General features: G+C 43.2%; 1 protein-coding gene across 1 annotated transcript in view; it reads right to left on the reverse strand.

The window, feature by feature from the left end:
* Positions 1–9,379: 9,379 nt before the first annotated feature.
* The window catches only part of MROH2B (maestro heat like repeat family member 2B), a gene marked incomplete at both ends in the record, with an annotated part of 60,936 nt that continues 54,038 nt past the window's right edge, over positions 9,380–16,277 (reverse strand). Inside the window, 6 exon segments of the mRNA XM_082650286.1 lie at positions 9,380–9,486; positions 9,945–9,969; positions 9,973–10,010; positions 11,052–11,154; positions 11,834–11,968; positions 12,304–12,459. Of these exon segments, the coding sequence (XP_082506412.1) occupies positions 9,380–9,486; positions 9,945–9,969; positions 9,973–10,010; positions 11,052–11,154; positions 11,834–11,968; positions 12,304–12,459 (564 nt within the window).

Raw genomic sequence — 16,277 nt, forward strand, 5'->3', positions numbered from 1 at the left:
GGCTCATGTGATTATGAAAGCTAAGAAGTCCTATGATCTACCATTGCAAGCTACAGATCTAGAAAACCCCTGGTGTAAATTCCAGTTCAACTCTGAAGGCCTGAGAACCAGGAGTGCCAATGGTTTAAGCCTCATTCCAAGGTCAGGAGGAGACCAGTCTCAGCTCAAGCAATTAGGCAGAGAGAGAGAGAGAATTCAAACTTCCTTTGTTTTTTGTTCTATTTGGGTCCTCGATGGATTGACTGATCCTTACCTACATTGGGGATGGCAATCTACTTTACTCAGTCCACCAATTCAAATGTCAATCTCTTCTGGAAACACCGTCACACACACACTCAGAAAAAATGTTTAACTAGATGCCTGGGCATCCTACAGCCCAGTCAAGTTGACACAGAAAATTAATCATCTCAAGTCCACCCCTTATTAACTTGGCTTAACTTATTAACCCCCATACACATCTCTATAAACCATACTTAATCTCCAAATAAAGATAATAATAAGGTCAAAATTCCATCTCACATGATACAACTATCTTACATACAACTGAAAACATACTAACCCTTTCCCCAGAAGAAGGGGTTGAGAACTTGAGGGATGTTTACACTTCCCCTTGATATCCTGTAACTTAAATACTATGATGTAAAATGAACAATACTTAAATACTATGATATAAAGTAAATAATCTTATGTTGCATGATAAGGAAATAAGAGGAAAGAAAACAATGATATTTGCTTAATATACACACACATTCATAACAAAATAAAGAGGAAATATTCAGGACAATTACAGTCCTCGTTCCTACAACTGGTCACGTGGTTGTAGCTGGTATTTTAACTCTCTTCTTCAGCTACAAAATCTGTATTCCCTTTGCCTTCGGCAAGCACCTCAGCTACTTGTGGTTCTTTACATGATGCAGTGACCCACACCTTCATTCCTGAAAGGTCTGGGCCATTAGTAGTCCTGCCTGGATTGGGATGTTGTTGTTTTCCATTGACCTTAATCACAGGGCGTGGTATCACTAAGAGAGGCCCTAAAGGATCTCCTGTATCCCAGACATGCTCTTCCTTCCCTCCACTATGGAGCAGTAGTCCAATTTCTCCTCGGTAGTCAGGATCAGTCACTCCAGTCAGCCCAGTTACTTCCTTCCTTGCCTGTTGATTCAGAGGCCTGAAGAGCCCAATGCGGCCAGGTGGCAGTCTTAACTTCCCATTCAATGGAATCATTTTTGTGTCTCCTGGTGGAAGCATTCACCCTCTGGAACTAAGACTTCTAGGCCAGCAGAGCATAAGATCATGGGAGCAGAAAGCAAAAGTTTTGCTAATGGATTACTAGGAATAATAACAGTGAGTGACGCCAGTGGGTGAGTGATGCCACTCGCATTTCCATCCCTTGGTTCTTGGATTTCTGAACAGTGGATGGGAGAAAGAGCACTATACATTGGATGCTGATTCAGAGCACATACAATCTTCTGCAGATTCTTGCCCCAGCCCTGCAAGGTATTGCCACCTAGCTGGCACTGTAACTAAATCTTCAAAAGGCCAGTCCACTATGCTGTCAAACCAGCTGTCTCAGGATGGTGAGGAACATGGTAACACCAGTGGATTCCATGAGCATGTGCCCATTGCAGCACTTGCTGTGAAGTGAGTTCCTAGATTGGAAGCAATGATGTGTGGATAAGACATTCTGTAAGTCCACAGATGGTAGTCTTAGCAGAAGCATTGGATGCAGAGAAGGCAAATCCATATGCACGCTTAGTGTCAATTTCAGTGAGAACAAAACACTACCCCTTCCATAATAGATGTTTTGTTCAATGTAATCAATGTGCCATCAGGTAGCTAGCTGATCACCCTGGAGAATGGTGCTGTACTGAGGACTCAGTGTTAGTCTCTGCTGCTGGCAGACTGATCACTCAGTGGTGGCTGCGGCCAGGTCAGCCTTAGTGAGTGGAACTCCATGTTGCTGAGTCTAAGCATGACCTCTATCCCTGCCATGATGGCCACTTTGTTCATGAGCCCATGGGGTTATGATGGGAATGGCTGGGGAAAGAGGCTGACTGGTTCCACAGAACAAGTCATTCTCTCTACTTGACTAGGAAAGCTCTCTGCTGCTGGGGTCACATTTTGGTGAATATTTACATGGGACACAAATATCTTCATATTTTTTGAAAATTCAGAGAGGTCTATCCATGTTCCTCTTCCCTATATTTTCTTGGTACCAATTTTCCAATCATGTCTTTCCAAGTCTCTGACCATCCAGCCAAATCATGGGACACAGCCCAGGAATCTGTATATAATTGCACGTCTGACCACTGCTCCTTCCAAGCAAAGTGGACAATGAGGTGCCCTGCTCAAAGTTCTGTCCACTGGGAGGATTTCCTTTCACTGCTGTTTTCAGAGAAGGGGCTGTAGTGTCACCGCTGTCTGCTCGTGGGTGGTGGTTGCATATTGTGCAGACCCATCTGTAAACCAGGCATGAGTTCTCTCTTCCTTTGTCGGCTGATCATGGCACTCATCGTGTACCATGGGGCCATAGGTGAACATGGGTGAGAGAAGGCAGTGTAGCAGGAGTAAGGATTATAGGCATTTGCATCACTTCTTCACATAACTTACTTATGCGCTTTGGCCTGCTCAGGCCAATCACATATACATCACTTCTATTCGATGATGGAGTGCCACTGTGCATGTCCAAATTTCTGGCATGGTGGGTCAGATAACACCCTGTTCATGATGGGCAGCTCAGCTCACATGGTAACTTGGTGGCCCACAATTAAGTGTTCAGTCTCTACTAAGGCCTAGTAGCAAGCCAAGAGTTGTTTCTTGAAAGAAGAGTAATTATTTGCAGAGGATGGCAGGGCTTGGCTCCAAAATACTAAGGCCTGTTGCAGCACTATTTTTTTTTTTTTTTTTTTTTTTTTTGCTGTGAAGTGAGAGGCCCACTAGACGTTGTGCTTTTCTTGGTTGTAGGAGTGGCAGGATGCAACAACTTATCCTTCACCGTAGATGGGATGTCTCCACATGGCCCCACACCATTGGACCCCTAGAAATTTCACTGAGATACTCTCAGTTTAGTCAGATTTATTTCCCAACCTCTAACATACAAATATCTTACCAATAAGTCTAGAGTAGTTGCTATTTCTTGTTCACTAGGTCCAATCCGCATGTCATCAATGCAGTTGGTTGACATAATATTTCATAGAAGAGAAAGTTGATCTAGATTCCTATGAACTAAGTTATGCCATAAATCTCACTCAAGCATATCATGGTGTATGATCCTTTTAATATAATGTTGAACTTGATTTGCTAATATTTTGCTGAGGACTTTTGCATCTATATTCATCAGGGATATTGGTCTGTAACTTTCCTGTCTTGTAGCATCCTTGTCTGCTTTTGGTATCGGGGTAATGCAGGCCTCATAAAATGAGTTTGGAAGTGTTCTAGTTTTTGGAAGCTTTTGAGAAAGATTGGTATTGACTCTCCTTTAAATGTTTGGTAGCATTCACCGGAGAAGACATCTGGCCCTAGACTTTTGTTTGTTGGGAGGTTTCTGATTACTGATTCAATCTCTTTACTAGTAATTTACCACCCTGTCATTTCTTTTTATAATAGCTCCTGAGTCCAAAAGTCTATCACCTACTGTCTGACTTACCAGTTTACCTAATCTGGTAATTACATGCTAAAATACTAAGTTATTATTTTATTACCTTGTTCAAGAACTTCTTCTGGCTACCCAGTGTCTTCCAGATATAGTGTAACCTGATTTGTCATTCAATATTTGGCCCTTTGCTATTTAGCCGTCTTCATCTCTTAGTAACACATTTCTGCTATTGTCACGGGGCTCCATTCCATCTTCTATGGAAGTTACAGACTGGATAATGGCCCCACAGGCCTGTCTACCTCCATCCACAGGTCTGGCACATTCTTACCATCCCAGCCCTAAGCAGAGTCACTGAGGGCTGGATGTGGGATAATTAATGACTTTCTTATAATTCCACTGGACTCAAGGTAAAGATAAATTTCAACTCCCCCATCTTTCCCAGAAAAATTTTTAAAGTCCTGGTTAAACTGTCCTGCAGACTAATAAGCAATTCTCTAGGTTTCCCATTTTTAAGATTGAGCTTCTTTTTGACCAATGTTCAATTGAAGTATTAGGGCATTGGTCAATTTAATCCTCAAGATTTACCTCAGAATATTTGGAGGAAGTGGTAGGTAGGGTAGAAAGAAGGATTTCTTATCTTGTGTTTTTCGGTGGCTCCCAAATTGAAAAAGAAACTATGAGTCACATATATGTAGAAAATCGTGCTCTCCAAATTTATCTTGCTTTCAGGATAACCACACAATTCAATAAATAAAATCCAGGATGGTGTGTCCAGAAGGAATACAAATAAGTAAGATTGTTTTTTTTGGATAAATAAAGTTTGACAAAGTAGAGTTAAGAAGTAAACGCCATTTCTCAGGTCATGACTTGGTGATTTTCATATGTACGCAAACACATGTACATTTTTGTAATGAACCCCACTGTCTTTCCCTCATGTTGCTCCTGACTCTACCCATGTTTTCTACTGTCCCAGTCTTAGGGATACCTGCAGTAAATTAGAAAGAAAGAGAAATTCCAAGAAATGATAATTCCCAGACTGCAGCTATAGAAGATTTCTTGTCAGAGAGCTGCTTTCTGTCAGGGGTGTAGATCAAATCTCCTGATTAGCTCACAGGATGCTACCATGTGTGACTGACATGCATTCTCTAGTTTTATACTTAGGTAATCTGAAGGAGAGTGGCAGAGTTGGGGACTAAATCAAGTGATAATAAAACACTTTTAGAAAATAAATTGCTGCAATCTTGGAGTCTCTTGAGGTTTCCAGAAGAAGTGTCTGGTCTTGATTTTAACTTTTAAAACTATGGCGGCAAGGGGACAATTCCAAGAAGCAATCCCCCTGGCTTCTTTCTTTGGAAGCCTATTTCTTTCTTCCCATCTGTGATTTTTTATTTTCCTCTTTTCTGGTAAAACTGCCTTCTTAGCAAGGTCAGCCAAGCTAAACATCCCTGATTTACCAGCAGAACACTGGCTCTCATTGTTGGGTTAAAGGGCAGAGCGCTGAATTGCAAAATAATGTGATTCAGAGCGCTTCAAAGTAGCGCTGGCCCATTAAGCAGTCTGTGAACATCGTTGAATCTCTATCCTAAAGTAAACACAAGTTGAAAACCAATTACATGTGCAAATAATAGTGAGGCAAACAGCAGGAGTAACAATGATAAACAAATCTGTAATTTCTTCACGAGTTCTTTAACATAATTTTTCTCTGGAACTCTTTTTCCCTAAAACCCTCAGTAGGTCTCTCTGCCCCAAGTAACATGGCTGTGTTTGAACCATAGAGATGAACCATGGAGGCCAGTGGAGGACTGATGGAAAGAGAGGCATCAAGGGGGGGGCGGGGGGCAACTCTTTGAGAGCGGAAGGTAGTGGTTGGGCGGCATTACGAGAAATAATTGCTGGGGAGAGCAAATAGGTCTAAATTTCCCCTGTCACACAGTCTGACTGTGGCTTATTCTGTATGATAAGACAGCAAGTAAGAAGGCTGCGATGGGGAATTGCAGTCAGTAAGAGGCCGCCAGAGCAGCTGAGCTGGGATCCTCTGACTAGAGGGGCCGCCTTGTCTACATCCTCTCAAGAAGCGCAGCAACGTTCGCCGAGCCAGGAACGTGGCCACGTGGGGTAAGGATAATCAGCTGGCTTTATATGCAAGTCGCTGAGTTTATGTTAAAATTTGTGATTCTAAGAATACATTTGTTACTGTAAGGAACGGCACCAAGAAACGGAGGAGAGCTTAAACAAGCTTTATTTGGGAACGTTCCCGGGCGAGGTTCACTGGTCCGAGAGAAAGGGGCCAGAGAAGTCGCGCCCGGGCGAGGGTTTGGGCAGAATTTATAGGGGAAGAAGGGAAAGGGGTGTGGCGAATCCGGGAGGGCGCAGGGTATTCCTTATTTGGTGGTCTTTTCGGGTATCGTGGCAATATCTGGTGCCGGTTGCATCAGTCTCGGGACCACTAGTCCCGCCCCTCGAAAGGCGGGAAGGCTGGGCCGGGTGGAAAGTCCCCAGGTGAGTTCCTGGAACTGGGTGGTCTGGAAAGTCTCCAGGTCAGTTTCTGGAACTGGGTGGTCCGGAAAGTTTCGGTCTGATGCAAGCTGTGAGTCTGATTGCGTTCCCCTGCCTCGCCTTACAGTTACTATATACATTGTATAGTTAACATTTGCTTAAAAATGATTCTGTGCGGGGTTTCTAAGTGCTTTACATGTACATTAATACATTTAATCTTCACAATAGCACCTTGAGGTAGATAATTATGATCTCAATTTACAGATGTGGAAATTGAAGTACAGAGAGGTAAAATGATTTTACCAAGTCACACAGCTCGTAATGGGTGAAGCTGGAATATGATGAAAAGAGACTCGGAAATTCTTGTCAGGGTGAATCCTTCCAAGATTAGGGTTTAGACAACGATTTAGCTGATGCGTGTTTCGTGGGGCCATTCTACCTAATTTCCACAAAGCAATGATAAGGAAGGCTCTGCTGGTTGCTAGGATGGGTGGAGAGTAATAGTGGGGATGGATATATAAAGAAGCATCAGACAAGGTCTTGTGTCAGTGAATTTATACTTTTTGAGAACGTCCTGTAGTTCTGCGTGGCTCAGCCCAAATTCTGTTACGACTCTTTGCCCCACGTTCTGATATCGTCTTGTAGCTACATATGGCTACTTAAACTTAAAATTAAAAGCTTAATTCCTCCGATGGACTAGCCACATTTCAAGTGTTCAGTTGCCACACGTGGCTAGTGGCCACCATATTGGCCAGGGCAGATATAGAACATTTCCGTCATTGCAGAAAGTTCTATTGGAAATGTCATTTGACTTAACCCACCAAAGAGGTCAACTAAACCTGCGTCTCTTGCCTTCTTTTTCTTGCTCTGTTTCATGTATGTTATGCTTGGGAATAGCTTCTGACTCCATTAAGAATTTAATCAAAGCCATTACCCAGAAAATACACCTATGCAATTCTGCACAGAAATTTGCATACAACTTTGAGTGGAATCACAGACTTTCTGTGTAATAGTTATCCACTGGTGCGTAGCAAATTACCTTAAAGCTTAGTGCCTTAAGACAACATGGATTTATTATCTCATACAGTTTTGTGGTTCAGGAATTCAGGAGTGGTTAGCTTAGTGATTCCGGCCCAGGACTCCCGTTAGACTGCACTGGGGTTGCTTGATTTAGCAAATAAAAATATAAAATGCTCAGTTAAAATTGAATTTTAGAAAAATGATAAATAATTCTTTAGTAGAAGTGTGCCCCATGCAATAATCAGGGCATACTTTTACTAAAAAAATTACTCATCGTTCACCTGAAATTCAAATTTAACTGGGCAGTCTGTCTTTTATCCCATAGTCCAGTCAGTGTGTCAACTGAGGCTTCAGTCATCTGAAGGCTTTCCCTGGGGCTCATGGATCCATTTCCAAGATGGCTCATTAATGAGCCTAGTAAGTTAGCTCTGCTTGTTTGCAGGAGGCATCAATTCTTGGCCACATGGACCTCTTTTTGGGCCACTTGAGTGTCCTTATGTTGGCAGCTGGCTTCCCCAAGAGTGAGTGATTCAAGATTGTGCAATACGATTTATGACCTTGGCTTGGAAGTTACACTGTTACTTCCGAACTGTTGTATTGATTGCACAAGGCATTTCTGTTCACTGTGGGAGGGGGGTACGTAACCATCAGGAGGAATTTCTACACAGATGTCATAGAGTATAAGCTCCATGAGGGTAGAATTTTTCTCCTCAACGATTGTAGCCCCAGTGGCTATAACAGTGCTTTGTAGATTATAGGCAGTCAACAAATATTTGTTAAGTGAATGAATAAATGGGACTCTGGCCTAAAATCTCTGACCTAAAAGATTCCTTTGGTTCTTAAAATGTTTTGTAGAAAGAAAAGATGCTTTTCCAAAGAGCTTGGGGATGAAGGGGTTAGAATATAGGTAATAGGGATTTATACAGAGGAACATCAGTTTAATAAGTTGCCGCTGTTTGAGTAAAGCATCCTAGAACTTGTTTGGAAAACTGGGGATCTTTGAAGAATGCACTAACCATTCTGTCTCTAGACTGCTGTTCTAATCTACAGATCCTCGACTTGAGCTGCAACATTTCCAGCCTCCAGCCAACCCTGCTTACTTCAGACTGGCCTCCACTCCCAACTGGCTAGAGCCAATTCCTTAATATCCTGTTACTGTTTGTCCTGAATTCAGTGGTTTTTGTATACTGACAGACTCCTGGTTTTTCTCAAGTCTGAAGTTAAGGGGGGATTCTGTCAGCAGCCAAGGACCTCTCTGTTCAGTCCTGAACAGGTCTTTTCCTCCAATTGCATGGCTTGTCCCTATACTTGTGCTACTAAATGTATAAAGGTATATAGTTATGCCACCCCTTAGATTTTCTCTAATTATTTAACATGCAATGTTAAATACATTGCACCCTTAAAGCTGTCTGTCCATTTATCTTTATTTGAAAAATCTGAACAAAGGGCCAGCATATACTTGAGTTCAGTGTTTGAAATTTAAATGTCAATAAGATAAAAATAATAGCAAAAAAATAATGTTGCTCATGTATGATCCTGAAAGCGGTGATGTTAAATGAGTCCCAGGCTCTGTGTTAGAAACTTCTTTGTCTGTACATGATTGCCTGTATGTAACCTTTCAGGTGTGCATTGTGAAAAAAGAGTGAAGAGTTATTATTCAGATGCTACGAAGGTTAACACATGCGCACCCGCATACACACAGTTCAAAGGGATCAATGTTCTAGGATAAAAATGGAAAGGAAACTATGAGATTTAATAGAATGTCAGAAAGGGGCTTTTGTAGAAAAGTACCTGGCACAGTCTCGACACGTAAATTACAACTTAAGAACAGACAGGTTAAAGTTTGTCGTAAGACTGTTCTTTAGAGAGAAAAGAGTGTGAGTAATAAGCCAAAGCTGGCAAAGATATGAGACAAAAGGGCTCCGTGTGGGAAATGGCAGTGGTTCTCCTCTTAATGGCGGCAGAATTGTTTCATGTTCTGTCATTATCTGCTGGGATGTAAGCTTCCCAAGATAGAGGGCTGTCCTATACAAAGCCATGGGGCTGTCACCGCTCAAATCACAAGTTATTCCTCAAGTGAATTGGTGGGCGTGGTTTTTGCTAACAGAAGCCACCAGGGAGAGCCTGGAGGGTAAGGAAGATACCACCACTTCAACATCCCCACACTAGGTGCCGTCTCTTTCCTCAAGATGTTGCAAGTTTGGGAGTTATGAGGATGAAGACAAGAGTCAGTTATAGAAAAGGCCTAGCGGTTTATTTCCTGATGGTTTACGGATGGTTGCTCATCTCTCTGCACCTTCTCAGGAGGGTCTGCAAGGCAGCTTCGGCTGCTCTCTGGACACTCATGCAGGGGTCTTTTCGAAGTGCTTGGAGCCCTGAAATGGAGAGAATAGCAATGTCCAGTGAATGAAGAAAGCCAAGGCCCAAGCTGTGCAGCACAGGAAGGCTCCCGCTTAGGGTCAGTGCTGGGTGGGGCTCAGGCCCCCATGCTCACGTTTTACCCTAAGAGGTAGGATTTGGATCCACAAATTGAGCATTTATTTTAACACTGAGATAAGGGAAGAGAAGATCCTGACCTTGTGAGCAGTAGGTTTATAAACAATTGGAAAATCGAAGTCTGTTGGGAATGATGCCTGCAGTGGGATGGAGCTGGGGGTCACCTTATACTCTGGAGAAATTCCAGTATCTAGGGAGCGTCAGAGACGCTTGATAATGGGGTGCACTGCGATTTTACACTACGATTTTACGGCTGGCATGGGACTTGGAGCAGCATAGTTTCTCTTTCTCTAAGAATGTAGCAGTGCTCTGGGCAGAAGCTAGGGCTGGTACTCGCGTGTGGTCAGCTGTTCTCTGTCTATTCACTCCACATATTGGTAGGTCAAATTGAGAACAATGGCATCTAAAATCAACAGGAGAGAAAGTTACTGATTTCACTGTAGAGGAACAGGCCACGGAAAGCAGGTCGGGGCACACTGCACCTGGTAAGAAGTTAAGTGATCTAGCTAGTGAATGCACAAGCTATAGACTCCCTTTGCACCCCCAGGATGATGTGAGGGTGATGTCTATGGGGTCTTGAGTGCCATGTCTGGAAGTGGTCACTCACCCACCATGTATTTGGGAAAACTCACACCGTGTCCTCCAGGGGGCGCCAGTTGTCAGGGTTTCAAACGTGAATAAGCTATGGTCCCTGTCTTCCAAAAAGTTACAGTGTAGTTAGGGGGATCCTCTACATGATCCAGTAAGAGTCCTTAGGTTTTAACTCAATCTTAAATGTGGCCAACCAAGTGGGCCTATTTGCTGGGGGCTGGATTAGTTGGAATGGGTTTCATGATAAGACTTAGAATTTCCTAATAGAAGGATCCTCAGAGATTCACTTACTTTCCTCTTTTATTTTATAGATCAGACAGAGAGGCAGCACAGAGAAATTAAGTGACTTGTCCAGAATCACACAGCAGAGCCAAGGTCCGCTGGTCTCCACGCCCACACACTTTCCACTAGTATCACATTGCTGCTAAAGCTCTCAGCTCGAACTGAGCTTAGAAGGTTGACTGTGGTTTATATTAAGGGATGATGCAAAGGAAAACACTTAGGCAGGGGCAGCAGGCTTGGATCAAAGACTTGGGGAAAAGAAGGAGCAATGACTTGGAACCAGAAGAAGCACGAAGGACCCAGTAGGGAGAATGGTCTGATGGAAAGAAAGTGAGTGTTGGCAATTCAGAAGCTGTTACTGCAAGTCTGCAAAGAGAACAGGTTCTTTTGAGGGAAGATGTTGTAAGATGTAAAATGAATTCTTTCTGGCTTTCCTGTTTTTCTTTTTTTTTTTTTTTTTTTTGGTCTTCCCAGTCATATCGGCATTCACGCTGGGGTAGCTTCCAGGCAAAGCAAAACTGGATGGCAGAGAGCAGACCTGTGTGAGTGGAGAGTGTGGACGTGCCCTCACCTGTGAGTTTGGTGGCCACGCTCCTGATCAGCTCCCAGCTGCTGCTGAAGAAGGTGAATGACTGTGTGTGGAGGATCCACAGGATTTCTTGGTTTTTCTTTGCCTGGAAGAGATGTGTGTTACAAAGAGGGCCACTGAAAGCGGAAGGGGGGAGGGGAGGGAAGGACTGGAAATTTGGGGTAGCTGATGCAAACTCTTAAATATAGGATGGATAAACAACGAGGTCCTACTGTATAGCACAGGGAACTGTATTCAATATCCTGTGATAAACCATAATAGAAAAGAATATGAAGAGAATATATACATGTAAAATTGAGTCACTTTGCTGTACAGCAGAAATTAACACAATAGTGTAAAGTATAGCTGTATACTTCAATAAAATTAAAAAAGAAAAGAGGGCAACTGAGAAGCGACACTTTACGAAATTCAGCATCCTATAGGCCCTTTAGATGTGTGCTCACATCTAAAGGAGTGAGCACGCATACAGCCATTAATTGTTCTGTTGGAAGGTGTGTTATGGCTAGTTCATTCTAAATTTAATCAGGGTGGCACTGGGGCTTATAGGGCTAATCAACAGATGAGTTTCAGGAATCGAGAACAGATCCCAGTTGGGACTTGGGGACAGAGCAGAAGGTGATGTGACAGGATACCCAGAATCACTGCTGTCCTTCCCAGATGGTTCTGGCTCTGGCTGGGATTCCTTGCTATGCTCTTTGCCTTCTGGGACTTGCCTGGACTCTTGGCCTGCATTTTTTTGGAAGCAGCACCTACTGCACACTCACCAGCTTCACACAGAATTGCCTGTAGAAATCCCTGGCCCTTGGTAGATCCTGACCATCAAGGAGATGGTCTGATACCCCATAGAGTTCCTGGAGGCCCAGAAAAGGAATGCAGATGATCAGGACATCACGGCAAGCCTGAAGAACAGTTTCCTGCAACACAGTCCATAATGTTGGCTCCCCTTCCAGATGGGAAGACACACTGACTGGTTGTGTGTTGGGAAAGGAGCAGTAAAAGTCAGTGATGTGAGGGCTTTACAGTCAGTGCTGCCACCTTCCCAGTTTCAGAGATGGAAGCGCAAACTCAGGAAGTGATGGCAAAAAAGCACCCGGGATGGGAAAATTGGTTTTCAGGTTCATTTGTGAGTGGTGCCTTCAGACCTGGCTTCCGGTCCAGCTAGACCGGGCTTCCCGGCACCCTCTCGGCCATGGGGAGAGGAGGAGGTGCAGGTGTCTGTACAAGGGCCGCTTACAGTTCTAATCCTGGGATTGGAATCCCAGAGGTGGAGAAGGAACGAAATCATGCTCTTTTTTATTTCTTCAGCAAAAAAAATCTTCCACCTTCTTCCTGTTAGGGATGCCAGATTCTCAAATAAGAGGACGGCAGTCAGCCTCACATCATCCTGCTCCTGTGCTGACAGATACGTGTTGTGGGTGAGTCCTCCACACAGGCCATTCCCAGCTGGTACCCCTACCTTACCCGCCCTTTCCCACTTCCGTAGAGGCAGGCTGGAGCCCTGGCGCACCTTTGGCATAGCCCCTGGGTGTCCCAAGAATGCCTTTCATTTCCCAGCAGCTCTCTTCCCACACGACATGAATTTAGAGCTGGAGACTTGGTTTCTGACTCTGACGAGCTAGTGGGGAAATGTGACCACAGGAGTAATAAACAGGGAGTGCTGGCAGCACAAGGCCGGGGAGGGCGCTTGTTTGTTCTGTGCTTTGTACAAATTAGCCTGATTGCGTCATTAGCCTGGAGTTATGGGGCCTCTGATCTAAATTGCCCAAGGCCTAGGACTCTTCTCCAAGATCCCAAATACTTTCCAAAGGGATTCCAGGAAGCTCAGAAATGTGGGCCTTGTGTCTGAGAGAGAGAGAGCAGATAAACAAACAAGTGCTTAGCCCTACTCTTGGATGTGAAGTCATGGAACTGCCTTGCTTGTTGTCCAGGAGGGTGGGCAGTGCTTTTTAGTAAAAGATGAAGGATGTATGTGATCTGAAGAGGAACCAGAGTATGGCGATGCTTTTTAGAGCCAAAGGGTAAGGTGGTGGAGAAAGATGGCCTTCTATTATCTCAGACACTTTGTTGATATGGTTCAGAGTTCTGGTGAATTTTCTGGAAGTATTCTTTTTTTTGGGGGGTATCTAGAAAACTAGTTTCAAATACCCGTAGAAAGGCAGAGGGATGAGAGGAAAAGCCATTCTGAGTAGCAGAATATTATTTATTTATTTAAAAAATTAAAAAAAATTTTTTTGGCTGCGCCTCGCGGCATGCAGGATCTTAGTTCTCTGACCAGGGATCGAACCCATGCCCACTGCAGTGGAAGCGCAGAGCCCTAACCACTGGACCACCAGGGAATTCCCCAGAATATTATTCAGATTAGCAACAAACAAGGGCCAATAAAAAAGCACTCCTATGAATATGAGGGGGAGAAGATAGAGGAGTTTATTTCGATGGCAAAATAAAATGTGTGAGAAGTGGGCACATACACAAAAATGCCATGAAAAAGGAAGTTAACAAAGATCTTCCATAAAAGAATAAAGATGGCTTGTTAGGAAAAGGCTAGAAAAGTTAATTGAATAACATGAGATGTGACCTCATAGAAGGGAAGTGTAAGTAGAACTGTTCTTTAAATGTACTAGGAGTAAGGTCAAGGTATATATTTTAAAGATCTCTTTTTAGAAAAAGAAAGCAAACCAGTAACAAAGTATCTAAAAGGTAGAGAGGTATTTACTTAAAAAGAGTCCTCTGAATTTTCTAAAATCAAAGACCTAATGATAGGTCAAGGGAGAATCAACCAATTGGGATGATGAAAAAACAGAAAAGAGAAGGGGTAAAGTGTTTTGGGTGCTGGGAGAGATATTAAAGTTTTACTCAGGTGCCAGCATGGGAAATAGCAGTGAACAGGTCCTAGAGCATGGGACAGCAGCCAATATTTTCTGTTCTACCACTTTTTCAAAGTGTAGCCATATTTTTAGATTTTCAACAAAGTACTTAAATATTGAAGAGAAGAAAGAGAAAATTTAGAGATTACAGAATTGTATGCTTAATCTACAGAAAAATATAGGGGCAAAGTATCACAGTTGAATATATTTGCAGAAAGAGAGCGTTATAGGACTGTAAATAGCATGTCATGACTAAGACTCAATTTTTGTCAAACTTTACGTTTATGCAAATGTGATGAAATTGATACCTATTAGGAATGCGAAAGGTCTAACCTAACAGCCAGATAGACTTTAGTTGTTCTTTTTTTTCTTATGCATTACGACTGAGAAATATTCTCTTGACCACAAAACTTGTAGATTGACTTGTGATTATTGGAGGCTCAGATCCAAGAGAGTTACTATCATTGGATCAGCAACAGTCCAGGGAAACCTAACAGATGGGGCTCTGTAGGGCTGACTTTAACCCTTTGTTGTTAAAGATGGTCATCAATTATTTGTGTAATGAAAAAAAGAACATCTTCATTATTTTACAGAAGATACTAAATTGAGTGAGAGCCCAGTAAGTATTTTTGGGGACAAGATGAGAATTAAAAGTAAATATTGGGGCTTCCCTGGTGGCGCAGTGGTTGAGAGTCCGCCTGCCGATGCAGGGGACACGGGTTCGTGCCCCGGTCCGGGAAGATCCCACATGCCGCAGAGCGGCTGCGCCCTGTGAGCCATGGCCGCTGAGCCTGCGCGTCCGGAGCCATTGCTCCGCAATGGGAGAGGCCACAACAGTGACAGGCCCGCGTACCGCGAAAAAAAAAAAAGGTAAATATTGGTACACTGGAGAAAATAGTTGGAAACCAGCAGAACGCTGCTCTCAAAGGCCAGGTTTAGGCTAGTACACAAACAAGAGAAACTGAAAAATACAATGCTGGAGGACGTTTGACTGAGGGCGAGTGTTGCAGACTGCAGTCTGGAGGTTGGTGTAGTTAATAAATTGCTAAAGAGTCAGGAAGAAAGGGCAAGATTAAAAAAATTTGGAGTGAATAAATAGGAAAAGATTGGATTTGAGAGGCAATTTTTCTTTAGATTCTATTTAATACTTCTCAGGTCTCATTTAGGGATACAACACAGTCACTGGCTTATAAAATATTTAAGGAGCTGAAAAATTAGGTTTATGGTAAATAATGAAGGAAATAAGGACTTTTCAGTCTGGAGACTATCAGATGAATAGGTAATTTAATAAAGCCTTAATGTTTAAGAAGGATGCATTGGAGGAGGCAGCCAGAAATTTCCATCTCCTCTGACCACATAACAGGAGCAGGCAGGTTTAGATCACAAAAAATAGATTTAAGTTAGATATGAAATAGATTTTTTACATTGATGTCAGTGAATAAACCAAAACGAAATAATAAAATCTGGTTTCCCAGAAGGTGTAAAGAAAAATGACCTTCCTTTGCCTAGGATTGTTGTTGACTGATCTTTTTTTGTGGTACATGGGCCTCTCACTGTTGTGGCCTCTCCCGTTGTGGAGCACAGGCTCCGGACACGCAGGCTCAGTGGCCATGGCTCACAGGCCCAGCCGCTCCACGGCATGTGGGATCTTCCCGGACCGGGGCACGAACCCGTGTCCTCTGCATCGGCAGGCGGACTCTCAACCACTGCGCCACCAGGGAAGCCCGACTGATCTTTTTTTTAAATGAGGGCTATAAACCACGTCAGGGGTTGACAAATTTTTTCCGTAAAAGGCCAAACAGTGAATAATTTAGACTTTGCGGGCCACACGGTTTCTGTAACAACTAATCAGCTCTGCGGGACGAAGTGTGAAAGCTGCCATAGATAATATGTAACCAATGAGCATGGCTGTGTTCCAATAACACTTCATTTACAAAAAGATGCTCCAGGTCGAATTTGGCCAGTGAGCCATGGGGCAGTATACTGACTCCTGGATGAAATCAACTGCGCGAGCATTTTGAGTCTTTGAAATCTTGCACATGGAAAAGGTAGTGTTGGAGGCAATAACATCTAGCCCTGTAGGGAGTACTGTCATAAGCTGTGTACCCCCAACAGCAGACTTTCTTTTTCCTTTTTTTGAATTTTTGAACTTTATTTATTTTTTATACAGCAGCTTATTAGTTCTCTATTTTATACATATTAGTGTATATATGTCCATCCCAATCTCCCAGTTCATCCCCCCGACCCCCTGTTTCCCGCCTTGGTGTCCATACGTTTGTTCTCTACACCTGTGTCTCCATTTGTACCCTGCAAACCGGTTCATCCCAACAGCAGACTTTGAGAT

This window comes from Grampus griseus, assembly GCF_964374135.1.
Source record: "Grampus griseus genome assembly, chromosome: 3".
In the NCBI taxonomy this organism is placed as follows: domain Eukaryota; kingdom Metazoa; phylum Chordata; class Mammalia; order Artiodactyla; family Delphinidae; genus Grampus; species Grampus griseus.